The sequence below is a fragment of the Camellia sinensis genome, chromosome 5 (assembly GCF_055761805.1).
Source record: "Camellia sinensis isolate YWXY chromosome 5, ASM5576180v1, whole genome shotgun sequence".
Lineage (NCBI taxonomy): Eukaryota > Viridiplantae > Streptophyta > Magnoliopsida > Ericales > Theaceae > Camellia > Camellia sinensis.
This window is the reverse complement of record NC_138965.1, coordinates 130,052,793-130,074,828: the sequence shown is the minus strand read 5'-3', so window position 1 is coordinate 130,074,828 and position 22,036 is coordinate 130,052,793. Positions and strand designations below refer to the sequence as shown.

Genomic DNA, 22,036 nt, shown 5'->3' with positions numbered 1-22,036 from the left:
GACCCATTCCGACATGCCAGGTATCGATCCCTCCCTCATCACGCATCATCTCAGCATCAAGCCCCATTTCCGACCTTTTCGCCAGAAGCAGCGTGTCTTTCACCCAGAACGCAATGCCCTTATTGCCTCTAAGATAGACAAACCACTGGAGGCACGGTTCGTCAAGAACGTGGACTACCCCAGATGGCTGTCAAATGTGGTCCTGCTCTGTAAACACAGAAGAAAATTATGACTCTGCGTCGACTACTTAGACCTTAACCGAGCTTGTCCTAAAGATAGTTATCTTCTCCCCCGCATTGATCTGCTCACCGACACCACTGCCGGACATCAGATGCTCAGTTTCATGAACTCCTTCTCCGGCTACAATCAAATTCTGATGCACCCGGCTGACTAGGAACACACCTCCTTCATCATAGACAGGGGAACTTACCACTATCGTGTTATGCCGTTCGGATTGAAAAATGTTGGAGCAACTTACCAACGGTTAGTCAATGCCGTATTTTATCACAAGATACGTTGGAACATGGAAGTGTACGTCAATCACATGCTTGTCAAGAGCAAACTCTTCTTTGATCATCTGACAGACCTGCAGGAGACCTTCCACACCCTACGCAAGTATCAAATGAAGTTGAATCCGAAGAAGTGCGCTTTTGGCGTAGGATTTGGAAAATTCTTGGGTTTTACGCTCAGTCAGTGAGGTATCGAGGCCAACCCCGAAAAAATCAAGGCCTTGATAGAAATGCAGTCTCCCAAAACGGTCAAAGAGGTTCAACGGCTTACCGGCAAAGTCGCCGCCCTCAACCGTTTTATTTCCCGCGCAACAGACAAGTGCCTTTCCTTTTCCAAAGTCCTCTGACAGACCTTTAAGTGGACCATTGAATCTAAAGAGGCTTTTCAACAGTTGAAGCAGTGCATAGTCAACCCCCCTCTACTCTCTCAGGCGCTCTCAGGTGAAACCGTCTTTCTCTACTTAGCCGTATCAAACACAGCGGTCAGTGTGGCTCTCATCAGGGAAGACAGCTCAGTACATCATCTGGTTTATTACATTAGCCGAGCTCTCAGGGGGGCAGAACCGAACTACCCTCTGCTGGAAAAAATGGCCCTTGCCTTGGTCATCGCCTCAAGACGACTCCGACCTTACTTCCAAGCTCACTCAATAGTGGTCTTCACTGATCAACCTTGGAAGAAGGTAATGCAACAGCCAGAGCTATCGGGGAGACTTATGCAATGGTCTATCGAGCTCAGCCAATTTGAAATCTCTTACCGACCCCAGACAGCGATCAAAGGACAGGCTATCGCCAATTTTATCTTGGAATTCACCAATCTCACTCCAACCACGCCCTCTCCGCCAAAGCAATTCAACACTGAGGTAGAAGACCCCCACTCCTGGATCCTTAGTGTCGATGGGTCATCCCGCAAAGAAGACAGTGGGGCTGGTCTCATCCTCACCGCTCTCGAGGGCGGTTATTTCAAGTGTGCCCTCCGTTTCCTGTTCGACGCGAGCAATAATGAAGCCGAATATAAGGCCTTGATAGCAGGTCTTCACCTAGCCAGAGACATTGGTGTAAGCCATATCCAAGTGTTCAGTGATTCCCAATTGATCGTCAGGCAGATTACGAGGGAATTTGATGTGAAGGAAGACACGATGCGAGCCTATAGGGATATTGCACTCCCTCTTGTTCGCCTTTTCAATACTTTCCATACCAAACACATCCCTTGTTCAGAAAATTCCAAGGCAGATAAAATGGCCCAATTAGCCTCGGTCGACCAGTCAGGCCTCAGCCAGGGCGTCCGCCTTGAATAACTGGCCCACCCGGCTACTTCGCCAAACCAGTAGGAGGTTCACTTCCTCCAAAACAAACCTATCCCATGGGCTGCAGACATCCTTCTGTTTTTGACAAGTGGGGAGTTTCCAGACGATAAACAGCAGGCCACCAAAGTCAGAGCTCGGTCATCCAATTACATCCTAATCAGCGGCCTACTGTACAAACGTGAATTTTCACGCCCAGACCTCAGGTGTCTCAGTCCTACTCAAGCGACCTATGTGATGAGGGAAGTCCACGATGACGTATGTGGTAATCATTCGGGTGCCAGGTCACTGGCCCATAAAATCCTTCGCACTGGCTACTTCTGGCCTACTCTCAACCAAGATGCCACTGAATTTCTACTTAAGTGTGATAAATGTCAGTGCTTTCCCATCATCCTCTATGCTCCACCTACAGAATTGACTACACTCTGCAGTCCCTACCTATTCGCCAAGTGGGGCATCGACTTAGTTGATCCATTGCCCACCGGTAGGGGCCAAACCAAGTTCGCGGTAGTTGCCATTGATTACTTCACTAAATGGGTGGAAACGGAGCCCCTCGCCACAATCACTGAACGGAACACAACCAGATTCATCTGGCAGTCGATCGCATGCCGATTTGGAATCCCTCAAGCCATTGTCTCAGACAACGGCAAACAATTCGACAATGCCAAGTTTAGGAAATTCTGTGCCGAGCTCCACATTAAGCCATGTTTCTCTTCCCCAGGCCATCCTCAAGCCAATGGGCAAGTCGAAGTCACCAATCATTCTCTCCTGAAGATCATCAAAACCAAGTTGGAAGCCGCTAAGGGACTCTGGGCTGAGGAACTACGAAATGTACTCGGGGCTTATCGAACTACTGCCCGAACCCCTACTGGAGAGACCCCATTCCGCTTAACATATGGCGCTGTGGCGGTCATCCCAGTGGAAATTAGCCTACCGACCTTGAGGGTTCTCAACCCGGATCCAGAATTAACTGAAGAATTGCGTCGGGTTGACTTGGACCTAATTGAAGAGCTCCGAGAGACCACTGCTATCAGACGGGTGTAGACGCCCCCGAACGCCCCGGGAGGATGAGTCCCGTTCCGTTCATTTTGTGGGCTTACTACAGTTCGGACTCTCGAATCGTCACGGTTCTTAATCTTGAACCAAAGAGTTCAAATCCGGCAAATCGTTTTGTGAAAAACGATTTTTTGAAAAGAAGTGCCAAACATGGACTGCTTTGCCAGATACAGAGTCGCCACCTAAATATTTTTTAATGGGGAAATTTAGGAAACCCTGACTCGGTGCCGAAGGCCACATGTCCGTCATCACCGGAGTTGTCTCTGCTCGGGAGCTAGGGTACGATTGGGGAAGGTCAGCTATGAGCACCCCCTCTCGCCCGGTCCGAAGACCGGCCTCTACTAACCGTGATATCCGTTTTGAAAACGTTATGTGTTCTTATTCCATTTATTAGCCTAGAATTACTATGTTATGCGCGCAGCAAACAAGTATAGACTAGATTGCCTAATTTGGGAAAAAACATTGCACATCCGTTTGTTTTGGAAATTGTTTTGGATTTTGCTACTCACGAGTAGGCTAAAACACGGATTTCAACGAGTTATTCCAACTCAAGCAACCCAACCTTCACCCATAGGCATTCAAACAGTTTATCTCACATAATCATCTAGCCACATGGTAAGCATGCTGTCATGGCAACATTCGCATGCATGCAACATGCTAAAGCGAAAATACTTACATCGTACTCCGTGCCAAAACAATAAACTAGTTAGCAAACATGCATGTCCTAGTTCATGTTAAAAATGGCTAATGCAACACATACAAGATGTACTTAGAATAGGCTCGACTAACCTAAGCATGGCATGTGAAGTGCAGTCAATCAATTGATGCACGTATTCAATTTGGAATTTGAAATACAGATGCAGTTAGCGTGATGTACCGAGCCCGGTGCATGCAATACGAAATGCATGAATGCACGCATGCATAGCATAAGGTATGCTAATTTAAACGTGCCCTAATACTAACCATCAAAGCAGGTAAATAAAAGGGAAGAAAGAAGTGGGGATTGGAAGACATACACACCACTCACACACACTTATTACAGATTTGCCCTCGCCCGGAGGGACCAAATAAATAATACAAATTGATTAACTACGCAAGCTAATTAAATATTACAAATTTTCTAATCAGTCAACAAACTGATTTAAACTAGGAAAAACAGTAAACCGCCTCGGGAGGAGAGCCAGATGCAGCGCATGCTCGGGTCCTGCTCGGAAGTGCATGGCCATGCATAGTCTGCCTCTGTTTTCCCTTCTCTGCCTCTCTAAAGACTGCCAAAGTCTCAAGGATGCTTCTCTGGATATTGGGAATCACCACCGGCTGATTAGAATTACCACCGGCAGTGAATTGTGGTCACCGGCACAAAATGAATCCATCGGCTGGTGATTTACTGCCGCTCGGCAATGTATACTGCAGGTCGGCAAAGAATGCCTGCAGAACCTACAACTCACAGCAGCAGAGGACAGAACTTGCATGGCAATACAATTCAGGCAATGTATGCACCAATCATGTCCCCTATCATGTTTGTGACTCAAAGGGACATGCGTCTCGATTCTCGGACCACCAATCACGCATTTCCATGCATGATGGCCCAAGTGACCAAGTATGCACATTTTGATGTTAAGTGTAATGCAAACCAACAAACCAAAGGGGTCCAATCCCTATCACTAAATCAAGGGACAAGATATACATGTTCAATGCAACCTAGGCATGTTAGCTAGGGATGCAACATGGCAATGCAAACAAGCAAGTAATGAACAAGCATACAAGCTAGTGGTCATGCAAGACACGGTGCAATCAAAGCATGCGAAGTGTAAGACATGTAACAACATGTAAAGATTGGACTTAAACATGATTTGGGCAGCTCTAATTAGGCCCAAAACAGTGGCCAAAAGCTTAAGAAGATGGAACCAAACACACATACACGCATGCACATTTTAAGGCCTAAATGCTTAAGCATCAAAGGGCTACTTCTAAGCACATTTAAAAGGGAATAATCATGGACATATGACATGCATTACAAGCCTTGAAAACATGTAGGAAATGATGCCAAATTAACCTACCAATGCAAGCTATGCATGCAACGAGACCCAAGGACCTAGAACATGATCACATGACTCATGAAGCAAATGACCAAATTGAATCAAAACAGTCCCAAATCATGCAAAAGCAAGCCTCAAGAACCACTTAGATGGCATCAAAGTAACCTAATCCTAGAGGCATACACCATGGCATAAACATGAAGCATGAAACATCAACTCTTGAAACATCAAAAGGGTCATGGAATACAAGCATATAAGCATGCTAAGTGGACTGAAATGACATGGTGGATAGTCCCAAACCACTAAATTAATGCAAGAATGGCATGCTATGCATTCAAATACTTAAGGCCAACAAGCCGGAATGCGAAGTGGCTCTACTAAACATGCCAAAGCCGACCCAAACAACTATGGACAGACCTTAAACATGGAAAAACACGCACAAAAGCTTCACAAGACTAAGCCTAAAACATGCTAGAACAAAGGCTAACAACCTAAGACATATTAAGGCAACAACAAGGCATTACATGGTAGGTGTGCTAAGCATGCATGGTGTACCAAAACCAACACACAACAAGGTTATATCATGGCATAATGAGCAAGGAAAACAACCAAGACATGATCAATACACACTCTAACATGATGCTCCCTCAAGAGGCCAAAAAGGGTCCTTTTCAAGGACAACAAGGAGAGGGGGTGACCCTCCCCTTTTGGAGACTTCAAGGCACCATCTTCGCCACTGAAATCCCTCAAGATTTCAGTGGTGAAGAGGCCCAAACACCAAAATCTCAAAACTCACTCAAAATGGCTCAAAATGGGGCTTTCAAGGCCTAAGAGGGGTCAAACACCTCCAAACCACAAAACACTCTTAATAAACAATCAAGAGGGCTAAAAAATAGAACTTTTTTGTATTATACACCAAGCTCAAAAATAATTTTAAGATAGGTAAAAATGCAATGCAAAAATGGGGAATAAATGGACTAGTTTCTTACCCTTGAAGACCCCTTCAACAATGATGCTCCAACAGCCCTCCTTGGCTTGAATCCGGCTCCAAAACACCAAAACCTCCCCCTAAGAACCTTAGTAGCCAAAGGAAGGTGAAACACTAGGTGTTTGTGTGCAATAGTATGGACTAAAACACGTAGAACACAAAGAGAGAAAAAGAGAGATAGAATGTGTATCTAACCCTAACCCTAAAACCAGAGCTTCTCTCTGTGTTTTATATCTCTAAAATGTCTAAAGTCTCTAACCCTTTAGCCAAGAGAGAAGACTCTCTCTTATAGAGCCTTTTTGTCTTGTAAAGCTTACAAGACAAGCTTCTAAAGAGGGAGATCCCTCCATACACGTGTATGGAGGGGAGCCAAATGCAAGACAGCTGTGATAAAATATCTGCAAAAGCAGATGCACAGTAGTCGGCCGGCCAAAGATGCCATTTTGGCAAAAGTGAGTGCCGACCGGCAATAAATAGTGCCGATCGGCAATATACATTGCCGGTGGCAGCAAAAACCAGCCGGTGGCCTCTGGCCATGGCCGGTGGTGTGTGGGGATGCCTCACAAGGCAATCCCTGCCCCTCCAAGGCAAAATGCAAGTGTTTGGTGCAAAACCAGACACTAAACAGTCGAGTTCGAGGATCCTGAGGCAAGGCGCGTAGCCGAGACCTCCGGGAACTCCAAACGAACACAAATAAGGGTAATCACCAGGTGTTCCAATGGTGACGTCCAAGTCTTGAGGACGGTCAAAAATGGGGTGTCTACAATGGGCCTCATATCAGATGAAAATGAGAACACACTACAACTGCAAAATCCGACCGAGAGAGTTCGCAGTGGGGAATCTAGTCTTGCGCGAAGCAACTCTTGCCACCAAAAATCCCGTCGAGGGTAAGCTAGCAGCCAAATGAGAAGGACCTTACGTGTTTAAGGCCAGACCTCGCCCAGGCACTTACCAACTCCAGGACATGGAAGGCAGAGACCTCCCCCATCCATGGAATGCCGAGCACTTGAAACGGTATTTCCAGTAAAATGGCATCTCCTATTTTTGTATTGATCAATTGTTGTATGTTCTTTTTGACGATCTGCACACTTGTTCGTTTTTGCCGTTTCATACATGGTGTAAACTTGTGATCAATAGGTTGTGCCTTAAATGAAAATGACTTTATATCTCCATTATCTGCGTTGTGTTTCAATAATGACTGAGTTAGCTAAAGCCTCAACCAGACTAAGCACAAAGAGCTCAGCCAGATTGAGTTAGCTAAAGCCTCAGCCAGATTGAGCACGAAGAGCTCACCCAGCCTGAGTTAACTTAAGCCTTAGCCAGACTAAGCTCAAAGAGCTCAGCCAGACTGAGTTAGCTAAAGCCTTAGCCAGACTAAGTACGAAGAGCTCAGCCAGCCTGAGTTAACTTAAGCCTCAGCCAGACTGAACACGAAGAGCTCGGCCAGACTGAGCACGAAGAGCTCAACCAGACTGAGTTAATTAAAGCCTCAACCTGGCAGAGCCCTCCCAATCTTAGTCAGAACTAGCATGAAGAATTCTACAGGTCTGAATCAAAGCTGGTTTCAGCTGTTGCCATACTTAGCTAAAATCCAAGTCCATGCCCATTCATTTTCACTAATCATACAAGTTAGCCCCTTTTTAACTTGTTTGCCCATTTTTTTAGACTAAATTAACTTGTTTGCCCATTTTAAAGCTTTTTTTTACCATTTTTACATCACAATTTACTTACAAGTTTAACAATTCACACATAAGTTTCATTTTTACACCCATTGTTTATTGAATTCTGCTCAGCCATTTTCATTATTCCAAATTTACAACTCAGAAGCATAACGACAACAATAATACAAAAGAAAAACTCGTTGTTTTATTCACAAACTTACGCTTTCATACAATTCGTTGCAGAAATTACATAAAAAAAATAAAAATAAAATAACAACAACAACAAACAAACAAACAAACAAACAAACAAAAACAAAATTTTTACACTTAGATCACTCTTCTTCACTGGAGGCAAGATCTTCCTCTTCAATCCCCTCGTCCAAGGGGGTCTGGGCGACGTCGTCTTCTCTTACCTTCACGAGGCTGAAGTCTACGTCCGGGAACAGCTCTTGCACCTTATACTTGAAAGTCATCCAGCCGCTGTCCCAGAACTGGCTCATCTCGTGCTTGTAAAAGTCAGAGCGCTGGACGCTTTGGATCATTTCCTCTCCACTCCAACCTACAGCGGCCGCTCCCGACGACCCAGCCCCTCATCCCCCTCATTCGCCAAGCTACTGGCGACAACAACATCAATGGCCATCTGGAAGTCAGCAGACCCCTTGAATTACTCTACAGCCGCCATACACAAGTCGGGGTACGCCACCCTCTCAGATGCCAATTTGGCCCTCTCCTCTACTAGGCCCTTCTCCAATTCCACGATCCGACCATCTACCTCTTCCTTGTCCTTGATTGCCTAGTCACGCAGTTCTTCGTTGTTGGTCATGGCCTCCTCCCACCTCTCGTTGGCAGTGGTGCAGGGTTGCTGGACTTGCTCTAGCTTCCTCTTCTTGCCCGCCAACTCGAACTATAGCGATACCGCCTTGTGGCGCTTCGCTTCCAGCTCTGATTTGGTTGCGAGGAGCTCAGTACTAGCTCACTTTGCTAAGTAGCTCTACACCAACGCCAATACCTCCACGTTCTTCGCCATTTGCGCATACTCCAACCCCTTGGCGCATGCACTCTGCACGACCCTCCTCCAGCTCGCTGTCTCAACCCTTAGATTCTGCAGCTACATCTTCGCCCCTTCCAGCTGGGTCCTCAGCAGCTCTACTTCCACCTTCGCGCGCATTGCTTTGTTCATCAAGGCAGTCGCCAGGGTCGTTGCCTCCATCTAGGCTGAGCAAAACCCTCTCAGAAGGTCGGCCTCCGTCAATCGCGCCATCGACCGCACGGCCGCATCCTTCACCACTCCAACAAGGCGGTCGACTGTGACCCTGGCTTCCCCCCCTTCTTCTGCCGAGCGTCCTACCAGCGCGCACGCGTGGTACAACGCTGTCGTCAGCGTGGCACTCGTCTCTGGCTTGCTGATCTCAATCTTCCCTCCACTAGAACTAGGGTTACTTCTGGTGCAGGTACCACCGTCGCCACCATTTGGGCACTTGGCACCCCGCGCGCCGCCATTTCCTCTTCACTCGATCACCCTTCGTAGTCGACCCACCTGTCAGTCGGCCTTCTCACTCGGTCACCCTTTGCGGTCGCTTTTCTCTCCATCGACCCCTCACAACCCCCATCTTCTTCCTTATTCTCTTTGTTGGACTAAAGTTGCACTTGAGAATGGGGGACTACTGACATGGGTGGGCCTATAGGGGCTTTTGGCCCACCACTTAAAGCCCAATGCATAACTCAAACACTGCAGCCCAACATTACTGGAACCCAACGTTGCACCATGGACCAATGACACTTAAACACTTGTCAACAGAAGAATCAGCCACGTAGGTAGACAAAGATCCTGCAGAGTAATTGCACTACACATCAGCCATTAATGAGGTCCCCTACAGCATTTAATATGATAACCCTTTCACGTCGAGGCAAAACGGCCTCACCATAAACAAGGCAAGCTAAAACATAGGCTTTCGGCCAACATAACAGGTCGGACTGGACAAAGAAATGATGAGCAAAGGATATAAGCAGGCTTCTAAGACAAAAAGAAGGTTAAGTTCTCTATCATCACTCCATCTCTACACCCCATTAATCTCTCTTCTAACTTGCTCGTCGGAAGGTTTGCTGGGGACTCCCATTTCCCGTTGGACTTCTGTGCAGGTACTTCAGTTAGCTCAGTGACCGAATAACGGGGTTGGGAGCACGGATCAACCAGGCCTATCCCCCAAGGACCAGCAGTTTCATCACAAATGATGACAAAAATTCAAAAAATTGTAGTTCTAAACCAAATCAAACCGTGTTTTGGTGGATTGATTTGATTTGGTTATAAGATTTTAATGGTTTGGTTTGATTCCAAAATTTATTGAACCAAAATTTAAGTGATGATTTCTTCTTGGTTTACTCTTAAATTGAAACAATTCGAATCATAATCAACCCTACTAATATGTTAATGCGAAGGCAAAGAAAAATTATGTGATGGTTTTGGGGTAAAAATTATGTCATAGTGTTTAATTTTTCTTGATTTTTATTAGTTAAAATTGTGCAATTATGTTTTTTTTTTTGCTAAGATTTTGGAAAACATTTTAATAAGTGTCAAATGAATAAAGAGAAAATTGTTAGGTCTAGTGGATATGTTTTATTGGTGAGAGGTTCACTATTTGTAAAATAGTTTGGTGAAAATTCTTTTCGTTAGTTTTGGGGGACATTTTGTTTCCAATATTACTCCTTATATATTTGTTGACTTTTTTTTTTTTGACTATTTGTTCAAAAAAAAAAATTTCTATCTATTCAAATTTATATCTATTTGTTCAATTTTTTTTCTATCTGTGTAAATCTATATCAATTTGTTCAATTTTTTTGACTATCTAATCAATTTTTTTCCCTTAACTTTTTTTTTTTTTTGGGAACATTTTCCCCTTATTTGTTCAAATTTATTTTCTTATTTGTTCAGATCTGTTTCAATTTTATCTATTCAATTTTTAAAACTATCTATTCAACAATAACCAAAAAAAAGATTAATCTGTTGAAATACTTTGCCCAACAACAATAGAGTTGAATGATCTGTTTCAAATTTTAAATAGATCTGGGCATTAAATAGATCACAAGTATTCACATCCTCTATTTGTTGTATCTGTTAAAGCTTCTAAAAATTGTTATTCTGGTGGGTGAGAGTTTTAAGGTTGTTATCTATAGATTTCAAAGATCTCTCTCCAAGGGGTTAATTGCAGAGATTTCATAGATCTCTCTTTTGGTGGGTGAAAATTGTTACCCTTGGAGTTAATTTTATCTTATTTATAATAACATTGTATTATTAATTTAGCAGGATGCTATGTTTGTTGAATTTGATTGATTGAAATTGTGATTAAGATTTGGTTTGGGATGTTCTAAATAAGTGCATTTTTTGACTTTTTATAAAAAAGATATGTAGAAAAATAGAAATGAGATATTGATTAATGTGACCCAAATAAGTGTACTTATGCAAAAAAAAATGCACTTATATAGTTTAACCTAAATAAGGCTGATTGTTAAGATTATTAATGTGTTAATATTAAATAAAAAATATAAGATAAAATATATTTATTTGTATGTTAGTGTGGTGGAAGTTTCCTCCTACATACCTTGTATTAACTCTGTACAAACCATTCAACTTGCTGTCAATCTAAAATTTTAATTTACACCATTAATTTTCAAATAATACCAAAGTACCTTATCTTGTTTGATCTCAAACACTAACTCTAACCTTAATTGAAACCCTAGCCACCACTCATGCTACCACCACCATCGCCATCAGCCGTCAATATCATCCCTTGTCAAATACCTCCGCCACCATCTCCCTAGCCTCATCGCCCCTCACAGTTCCATCCATTGTCTCGTCACTTCCTCCCACTGCTGCTACCATTTCATTCTTCTTGTTCTTCATATTCTTCAAAAGTTGTAGGAGATAGAGTCTACGGATTTGAAAGTTGAAATACTCATTTCTTGGATTTATAATTACAAAAATATTACATTAAATAAAAGTTAGAAAGATTTATCATTTTCCTACCAAGGAATTAGAATCCTAGTTTTGGAAAGAAAGTCATCAATCAAAAACTCATCTTTAGTCTAAAACCAACATTTACTCGATTTTTTTGGTACTTTTTTTTTTTTGGAATAGAATTCTCTGCAATATTTTTCTTGCAATAATTATTGCAAGGATGATAGTGGCTATTTGGGCTTAAACTATTTACCTAAACTATCATTGTATTGCAAGATTATTGCAAGAGTCATTATTGAAAAGAATCCTGGTCCCTTTTTTTGGGGGGGAGTTAAGGGGTGATTTTCGGGTGAAAGGAGATGACGGGGTATGGTGATTGTTTGTGTTAATTGACGATGAGATTTGAACAGTTCTACAATTTCATAAATATACATCCAAAATTTTGTTTAGAATCTATAAAGGTCTTCGTTGATTTATGACATATTCCATAATAACAAGATTAAATATTTACCATTAATTTAAAATTTTAATAATTTTATTTTTTTATTTATATTTTATTTTTCTCTAACCGTGCAGACCTTCTCAAGAGATTTTGGGAATGGGATTTTTAGGTCGAAGGTGGTGGTGGAGAAATTTGGCCAGCTAAGAGAAAAGAAGGAAAGTGGAGAGATGTGTGAGGATTATTTTCGTTTTTTGACAATATAATGGAGCATTTATTAATAAATCATATATCTATGGTTTATAGACCATTTATTGGAGTCTAAATATTTTTGTGATCCCATAAGTTCTATTGATTAGAAACTAAATATTACACATTTGAATTGTTAATATATATTTTATTAGTCCACTCATCTCTAATGGTTGTTGTTATAATACTATTGCTATTACTATAATTTGGTAATGAATAGTGCAACACAATAATGCTCCAATGGTCACTTACTATTTTAGCAATTCTTAACCAATTTTTCCTCTAAATTTGTACGTGTTGTTTGAATATAGGTTTTTTAGTGATTTTATTTTTGTTTATTTTTTGTCTTTTTTAACCTTTTTTTAACTGTTTGTAAAAAGAAAAAAAAAATTACATATTTATATTGTTCCTGACTAGACATATATAAAAAAATATAAAAAAATTGAAATTCATATATATATATATATATTGGCAACTATATTTGAAATGAAATTAAAAAGAGAGGAGAAAATAAAAATGATATATATAATTTCTTTAATTCAGCTAAAATTTTTTTTGGAAATTATATAAAAAAAATTAAAAAATTTAAAAGATAAAAAAATATATATAATTCATCACACCGTCACTACAAAATTTAAAATAATAATAATAATAATAATAATAATAATAATAATGCTTCAACCTCACAATCACCCATTTTCTACCCTTGGATTACATCGACGACTCAAATTGGAGCCATCGCATGCTATTTGATGAGACCACAGTCTCTTTCTCTCTCAATCTTTTTCATGCTCACCCTCATCTCTTCTCTCATTTCTTGGTGGATCTCTCTCTCTCTCTCTCTCACACACACACATACACAAACCTCTCTTCACATAACACAAAGAAGGTGAAAACAAACATGAGAACCAAGATTGTAGATCATTCTCTCCCATTTCACAGATCGTATCAAGGAACCCTATTCGAGCCCTCTTCACAGATCGCAAAAATCGAAATCCTCGTTTCAAATCTATCAACCACCAAAAATTCCTGGTATTTATTGTTTAAAATTCGTTTGAAATTGCTTGTTTGCATTGAAATTGTTTGATTATTTTTTTTGTTATTGTCTGTGATTTTTTTTTTTTTGAAGATATGGTTGTTGAAATAATTTATGTTTTAATTTTTTTTTTTTTGTTTTAAACAATTTCTATTTAAAAAAAATGGTGAATTTGGTTTTAGAAAAAATTAACTATGTTTTGCTGGGAAGGATGAGAGAGAGAAGGAAGAAAACTGTTGATTTTTGGTGAGTTTGCACATTTGGCAGCTATCAAAGTTGGTGCCAAATTTGACAACTGATTTGGCAGCTGCTATAGCATGCCATTGGAGAAGCCATTTTCTTAAGCTGCCATATTATGACTTTGGCAGCTATTTTAGCAATCCAATGGAGATGCTCTAACTTGTGTTCTTTTATAATTTTGTGTGATTTTATGTGTTTTCGTATATTTTAAATGTTTGTACATAAAATATTATAAATCATATATTTTAATATAACTTTATATTAATAATATTATTTTAAGAGTAAATTATAAATACACCTTATGAGATTTACTTAAAATACGATTTTCTTTCTGTAATTTTGATTGTTACATCTAACCCCTTAAAGTTTCTAATTTAATAACAAATGATCTATTTTATTAATAAATCATAAAATCAATTAACAGTTTTTAATAATATCAAAATTTTATTTAAATTAATAATTCAAGTAATTTTATTGTATATAAAAGCAATTAAAATTTTCATTTTTTCAGTAAATTTTGTTAAATAAAAAATCTAAACAAGGAAATATTTGTAATTTTTTTAACTATAAGAGATAATTTATATTTTAAGTAAATACATTTATAATTTATCTTTAATTTAATATATATATCAATATATTATAAGAATCACTCCACTTTTGCAATGGGTTGTATTTTGTTTACGCCCAAAGTATCCTTTCGTTGTCAACAATTAACATCTTTGCGTAGGTCTGCGGCGATGCGTGGCCCCTTTTTGCTCCCTTATTTACTTTTTTTTATTACCTTTCTTTCCTCTTCTTTGGTGGATTCATTGTTGTTATTTGGGTTTTGTTTTGTTTTTGGAATTTCCACACCATGACAACAACAAAAAAATCTCAAGTTTATCTCTTTTTTAAAAATCTCAAGTCTATTTGACGAAAACACCGGAGTATGATTGGGCCCTGCAGCCGTAGAAACTGGTGAATCGGGCGTAGTACTTCCCAACCTTCTGTGGACTTTGCAAGTTTGTCTCCTTCTCTTCTTGTCCAATGCTTATTTTTTAAAGTTAAAAAATGTTTAATAAAAAAAGAAGTGCTAAAGCAAAATAAATTGTTTGATATTTATGGTATTAAATTTAAAATTATTATTTTAAAAAGGAGAGACTTTTCTCCAATCCATACAATGAACCGTAACATGTTGTCGGGTCCATATTAGTGGTGCAGATAAAGAGAGAGCCCTCATTTGGTGTGGGCTTTTTTAGCTATTTAACATTTTTGTCCTAGCTTTAAAAAAAAAAATGTTTTGGATGATTTTTAATTTTTTTTTGATAATTAGTTGATTTAATAGTTGTAAAAGAATAAAATAAAAGAAAAATTATTTGTAAGTCCTATTTAGACAACTTATTTAATGTGAAATCTTATGAATATTTTTTTACAGTTTTAAATCATATTTAAATAAGATTATGTTCCATAAAGTCTCATGAGTTGTAAATAAATGATATTAGAGGGGGGGACAATCCACTATTTGGATTGTAATCCATTGAAGCATTCTTATCCGCCGTTTGCTTTTTTTTTTACTCTGCCGGACTCGTTATCCCCCATAGGGGGATTCCCCTGTCCTGAGGGGGGGTGTGGGATAATATTGATAGGATTATTTAATGTTAGGATTAGAGGGTTGAGATGACCATTTTGCCCTCATAATATATATTTTGCTTCCTCTGTAATTGTGGCACAGATCAATAGTGTGTTGTGTTGGACATTTATGGAGTGCTGTTGTGTTGGATATAAGACCATGAAATGCTGGTGTGCTGTGTTGGATAAATAATTTTTTTGTTGGATAAAAATTAGAAGGGACATGGTCTTATTTATATTGAAAAAATGTGACCATTAAAAATTATAAATATTAGAAATATATATGTTTCAAACATTGAAAAAAAATGGTGCTAAAAAAAAACATTGAAAAAATTAAATAATTAATTGTGATCCACTAATCAATTATAAATAAAGATTATATTTAAAGATAGATTTAATATTGTTATTTTATTGATGTTTTATTTTAAAATTTTGTTTATATTTTATTTAATTTCATTATTTAAATGTTAATAGATGTTTTATTTAATTTCATTGTTTAATTATTATTATTTTTAAAAACAAATTTATTTAAAATTTTAATTAAAAAAATAATATATTTTTTTATTGATATTTTATTTATTTAATTTAAAAAAATAAATTTATTTAATTGTGTAAAAAATAAAATAAAATAAATTTTTATTTAATCTAGCTAAAAATAATTAAAATATTAAAGATATGTTTAATATTGCTATTACTTAGTAAATAATTGAAAAATGGTAAAATAGTCATTTGTTCGTTTATCATATCTAGTCCGTCCAACCAAACGTTGGATTCACTAAAAATAGTCATTTCCAGACATCTAATCCCATGAAAAAACAACACACAGGATACATATCCAACCAAATAGTCCGGGGGATTCACAGTCCCAGGACTCAAGTCCGATGGATTCTAATCCCTCCTTATCCAGTCCGTTCAATCAAACACACCATAAGGGTGTGTTTGATTGGGGGGGATAAGGGGGGGATTATTTACTGTGCGGATTGTAATCTGCACAGTAAATCCAATCCGATGTTTTTTTTTTTTTAATCCACCGGACATGGAGTCCGGTCAGACTCCTTATCCCCCATATAGGGGAATATACTATCCTAGGGGGGGTGTGGGACAATTTTGGGGGGATTATTTACTGTTGGGATTAGGTAGTGAAATGACCATTTTGACCCTCTACTATTTAATTATGTATTATATTTAGTAAAATTCAATAAAATTGAAATGTCTTAATTTAAAAATAAAATAATTTTATTTAACTTTTTATTGATGTTTTATTTATTTATTTTTAAATAATTTTTTATTGATGTTTTATTTTAAAATTTTGTTTATATTTTATTTAATTTCATTATTTAAATGTTAATAGATGTTTTATTTAATTTCATTGCTTAATTATTATTATTTTTAAAAACAAATTTATTTAAATTTTAATTAAAAAAATAATATAAATTTTTATTGATATTTTATTTATTTATTTATTTATTTAATTTTAAAAAAATAAATTTATTTAATTGTTTAAAAAATAAAATAAAATAAATTTTTATTTAATCTAGCTAAAAATAATTAAAATATTAAAGATATGTTTAATATTGCTATTACTTGGAAAATAATTGAAAAAGGATAAAATAGTCTTTTGTTCATTTATCCTATCCAGTCCGTCCAACCAAATGTTAGATTCACTAAAAATAGTACTTTCTAGACATCTAATCCCATGAAAAAACAAACACAGAATACATATCCAATCCAATCAAATAGTCCGGGTGATTCACAGTCCCATGACTCAAGTCCGATGGATTCTAATCCCCCCTTATCCAGTTCGTCCAATTAAACACACCTTAGTGTACTATTATACTCCTAATTTACTACTACAAAATCATAAATATATCACACTTTTTTTGTGTGATGTATGTTAATTAATCACACCTTTTAAATTTTATTAAAGTGTTATCTTTGAGAGGTCATTTGTAGTCACTTGTTTTGAGTATCATTAAAAGATAATTTCATCACATGTTTTGAGTGTGATAATAAATATTTAGATCACATCTTTTAAGTGTGATTAATAACTAATAAAATCTGTGATAATAAACATTTAGATTACAGATTTTAAGTGTGATTAATATCTAATAAAACTTCTGATTAATAACATTTAGATCATATCTTTTAAGTGTGATTAATAACTAATAAAACATGTGATAATAAACATATAGATCACAGATTTTAAGTGTGATTAATATCTAATAAAACTTGGGATTAATAATGAGATAAGATCACACGTTATATGCATTTCTCATCACAGTTAATCCGTGTAATAAAAAAAGGATTCAACATATTTGAAGAATAATCAATATTATTTTTGTACATGCATTTGAAGAATATAATACACACTATATATTTTGAATCACAACTACATACTGAATCGAATAACGTCATATATTTTATAAATGAAAGATAAATGTTCAAAAGTATATACAAAGAAATTAATAAAAATGTTTTTAACTCTGATTACATATAGCAAAAAATGAAAAAACTTGAAAAACTAAATTCTTGAATTCTTTGACCATATTTTGCATCTCTCTAAAAAATTTCTGATCTGAAAAATGAAAACACAAATTAATTCAGAAACAACTAGAAACATATGAATAAACTTACTATTTGTAGAGACTGTTCTAGTCTTACAAAAGATAAACTCGGACCTTTTCTCATCAGACTGACTCTTCATGTCCTACATCAATAGAAAATGAATAACCATTTTGATTGTTACTAGTATAAAATGTTTGGATTACCATATAGATATGACATATACATAGAATCAATAAATCAAAAAAGAAAATCTTCAATCTATGGCTAGATATTTTAAAGTCCCAAAACCAAATACACATAGAATCAACAAATCCAAAATGAAATCTTGAAGTGATTATATATTTCTTACCAACTAAAGAAATTGTTTTTTAGCAATTTAAAGAACGGAAGTTATATCATACTTACATGTTGGATTTCAACTCATATTCTTTAATATGAAATTAATCCATTCAACTCGCACTTCATCAAGTTTAGTTTCTATGTTAGTTTTTCTTCCATTGAGCTGCAATAGATTATTTAGAAACAATCAGATAATGATGTACAAGTATCATGAATATAATAGTAATCAAAGTTAGAATTTATCTCACATTCTATTTTCTTAGGATGCTTTGATCTCTAATGAGGTCTTTCATATACCTCATTACATAAAACTCACATTCCATGTTTGTGAGTTGTTGCGAGGACTAGATGAAATCATTTTCATTATTATTAGAAACTACATATAAAGTGTAATGATCAAACTGAACAACCATTAGCATAACTATAAGTATGATAAAATTAGAGAAAATCATATTAATTACCTGAATTACTTTCCAAACTGGATTAGTCCTCCTCCTCCTTTGGGTAGTTTCATAAATTTTCAAAGCACTTTACAAAAGAAATTTCAAAAGTCAAAATATTTTTAGGATAACTCCAATTTCTTAAAAATGTACGAACTAGGTAAACTTACGTGTTTATTACAATTTCAAGGCTTGTGTTTATTTTAGAATTAATCGGATCACACAAGTACACAATCATCAATGTTAAATCAATGACTAACAATATCCAATGGTACCGACAATTGAACAAGTCACAAGTATAAGCTTAATAAGTTTATTATCATTTGAACACATGAAATAAATAGTTTTAGATAATTACTCAATATTATAAGGAATTAAAATCAATTGTTCTAGCATAGCCTCCTCTAATCTTCTTGCAAGCAACACTGATTTTGATTTCTCCCCAGCCATAGTTTTTCCACTAACGACACAAGGGTTAACAAATACACATTATTTCCTCCAATTGGAAGCCTTCAACACCTGATAGATGACTAATAAAAGAAACAAATGTTAATTAAATTCGTAATTCATAAAATTTGCAGAAATAGCTATTAATGTAGCAAATTTTCCTTACCTTATGTACAACATGATACATGTAACAAATAATTCTTTTACATGACATATGTACTCCATGTCTACTCTTTGAAGTTGGATATTGATCTCCTTCCCAAATATGTCTTTCTCTAGTGGAATGTCTATGGCTTTATCATACTCAATATGCTCAACTAATGAAACAAAAGATTGAATAGACTCTTGATATTTTCCACATTCAACATTAATTGAAGCTCCCTAAGTTTAAAATTTTCAAAATAAACAAATATAAGTCAACTTTAATTTTGAGAAAGTGTAGTAAAGTTTATAAGTTTGAATATTTTACCTCATCACTGACCAATATAAGATTTTTGGGCCAAGCAACAAAAAATCCCACTACTTGTCCAACAATAAGCATCTCATCTGGGATAGGTATAGGAAGAGGGGCATCTTTTTGAATAACAACTTGAATAGACACACGTACATTGGATTCTCCTAATGGCACCGTATGAATGGCTTCATTGGGTTCAATTCTCTCATATACCGTACCATGAGCAACAATATTTTCAATGGAACCTACCGCAAGTTTACACAATTTGCTCTATAACACACAAAGTTAACAATGGAACTTCTAAGAATATCACTAACGATATTAGAAATTATAACAACATCAATATCTAAAAACTACACACATTTTTCTTATTTTGTTTAGGATCTTGAGATGAAATGTCGTCCTTAGTTCTCACTGTATTTTCTGCTAAGATAGAATCATGCTGAAAATTGCCTCTACCACCACTTTTCAACGTGTTTGACCATTTGCTCTATAACAAACACACAGATACCAACAAAAGCACTAATAAAACCACTGATAGTATTAGAAAATATAACAACTTTAGGTGTTCTAAATGCTACACACCTTTATGATCTTTTGGGTAGGAACTTGGGATGGAATGTCATCCTTAGTTCTCACTCTATTTTCTATTGAGAGAAAATCAGGCTAAAAATTTCCTTCATGACCACTTCTCAAGTTGTTTGAACTAACATGTTCAGATCCTAGTGTACGTGGTGTTTGTTGTTCCATTGCACTAAGCCTAGCTTGCAATTGTACCACCACTGCCTCAAGATCATTATATTTCTTCTCCCAATGTGATTGATTCCCACGTCTAGGCAAGTGAAAATAGGTACAAGGTGTGACCGAATTTCCTACACCCCTTACTCGACCAGAAGATTCAGGAGTACCCAATGCCATAGTAAGAATGTCATTGCATCCTTCAGTCGTTAAACTCCCATCACTTTTTTGTTTGGTCAACTCATCCTACAATATTACATTACTATATAAGAAAGATGAACAATTGAGGTAATATAAAATAAATGCATTCAGTACACACAAATATCTTATAATTCTCGCAGCTTGTTCCATAATTGTCTTGTCAGCATATTCTCCATTTTTATTTTGACGAGCCTTTTTCCATAGAATGCTTCTGTCCAAATCTTCAGTAGATCTGATCATACGTTTCTATCAATCAAACATGCATCAATTTTTAAAAAATAATCATATCAAAATTGTTATTAAATTATAAAATTTATAACCACTTACATAGTCTTCTTGAAAGCGAGTATAGCCCTTTCGACTAATTCTATGGTTATACTTATTTTGACCTCGTCTCCATTTCTGAACCTGACTCGAAATCTTTAAAAATGTAACACACAAAGTTAATCCAAATGTAGAGCATTTAATATTTTCTTTTGGGTGAATAAGTCATAAAATAAAACAGAAAATTTACAAGATTACAAAGGGCATGCCGCAGGCCCTACAGAACTATACAAAGCAAAGATGAACAACTAAACCAAAATAAAAGATTAAAACAAGAGGCTAGCAACCTTAAGCTACCTAATCCATACATTTGTTTAACATTCATATCTAACATAAAATAGGGATCCTAAACAAGACACAACAGCCCAAACAACCAGCACATTAGCATGCAGTATAGTAGCATAGCGGCAAAATGTAGTAATGCAGCAAGACAGATAGCAGACGCATTAAGGAACAACAACATACAACAAGAGCAACAACACACCCACAAGAACAGCAGCACACCATATTACAATAACACACAGCAAAGAACATGCAAAGTAATTCCAATCACAACCACCCACAAGAATTTAATACAACATTCAACTAGAGAACCAAAGGCAAGCTATGTACAAATTTAGTATAAATAAAGGCATCATCAATCCTATTTAACAACAACTAAAAGGACTAGTGCATCTTTGCAGCCTGGCCCTCTTGATGTCCTCCAAGCTCTCACCAAATAGAGCAACCTCCATCCTACCTCATTGAATACCTCAACATTTCCTGTGAACACCAATCATGATAAACAAAACTTACAAGAAATAGTGTTCAGATCTATAACAAGACTCACTTTATGTAACCTCACAAAATCAACCCATACATAGGCACTCAAGTTCAACAAAGAAACGCAGAGAGCTAAGCACAGAAAGGAAATAAGAAAAATTCAAAAAAAAAAAAAACACACTCTAGGAATGTAGATCTCTCATCACTCAACCTACAAGAAATAACTCCCTCACAAATAGTACCAGCTCTATCACCTGCAGACAAAAATAGTTAGAGTGTAACAGACTAAAACTGGTTTGATCTCAAACCTGTCAACAAGTCTCACATTATATGGTCTCACAAACTCAACCCTCAGACACTCCCAGCTTAGAATTAAATGACAAGTAAAAGATTATAAACCATACACAACTCACAAATAAGGTTTGGGTACTCACTTCACTCAACCCTCAAGCTCATATCTCTTTGGTGAAAGCTCTATTATTTCTATCAAGCCAAATGAGATAGACAGAGCAGGTGAAAGCAAGCCTAGAGATAATGGAACCAAGAGACTTGCCTTGAACAGTTTTACTGATATGAGAGACGACCCAAACCCGTTCCTAAAAGTTTAGGTCATGGCCAACCTACACTCAGGCCTTAAAAACAAAATTTCAAAAAAAAATTGTCATAATGGGACCTGAGCGGAAGCAAT

At 36.7% G+C, this 22,036-nt stretch overlaps 1 protein-coding gene across 1 annotated transcript; it reads left to right on the top strand.

Moving 5' to 3' along the window:
* Positions 1-1,096: 1,096 nt before the first annotated feature.
* LOC145791682 (uncharacterized) lies at positions 1,097-1,804 on the top strand. The gene has a single exon (XM_082872092.1). It carries the CDS (start codon positions 1,097-1,099, stop codon positions 1,802-1,804), a length of 708 nt encoding a protein of 235 aa, XP_082728218.1.
* Positions 1,805-22,036: the final 20,232 nt, after the last annotated feature.

Coding starts and splice junctions, on each gene's coding strand:
- LOC145791682 (XM_082872092.1), top strand. CDS start 1,097: ATGGCCCTTGCCTTGGTCATCGCCTCAAGACGACTCCGACCTTACTTC.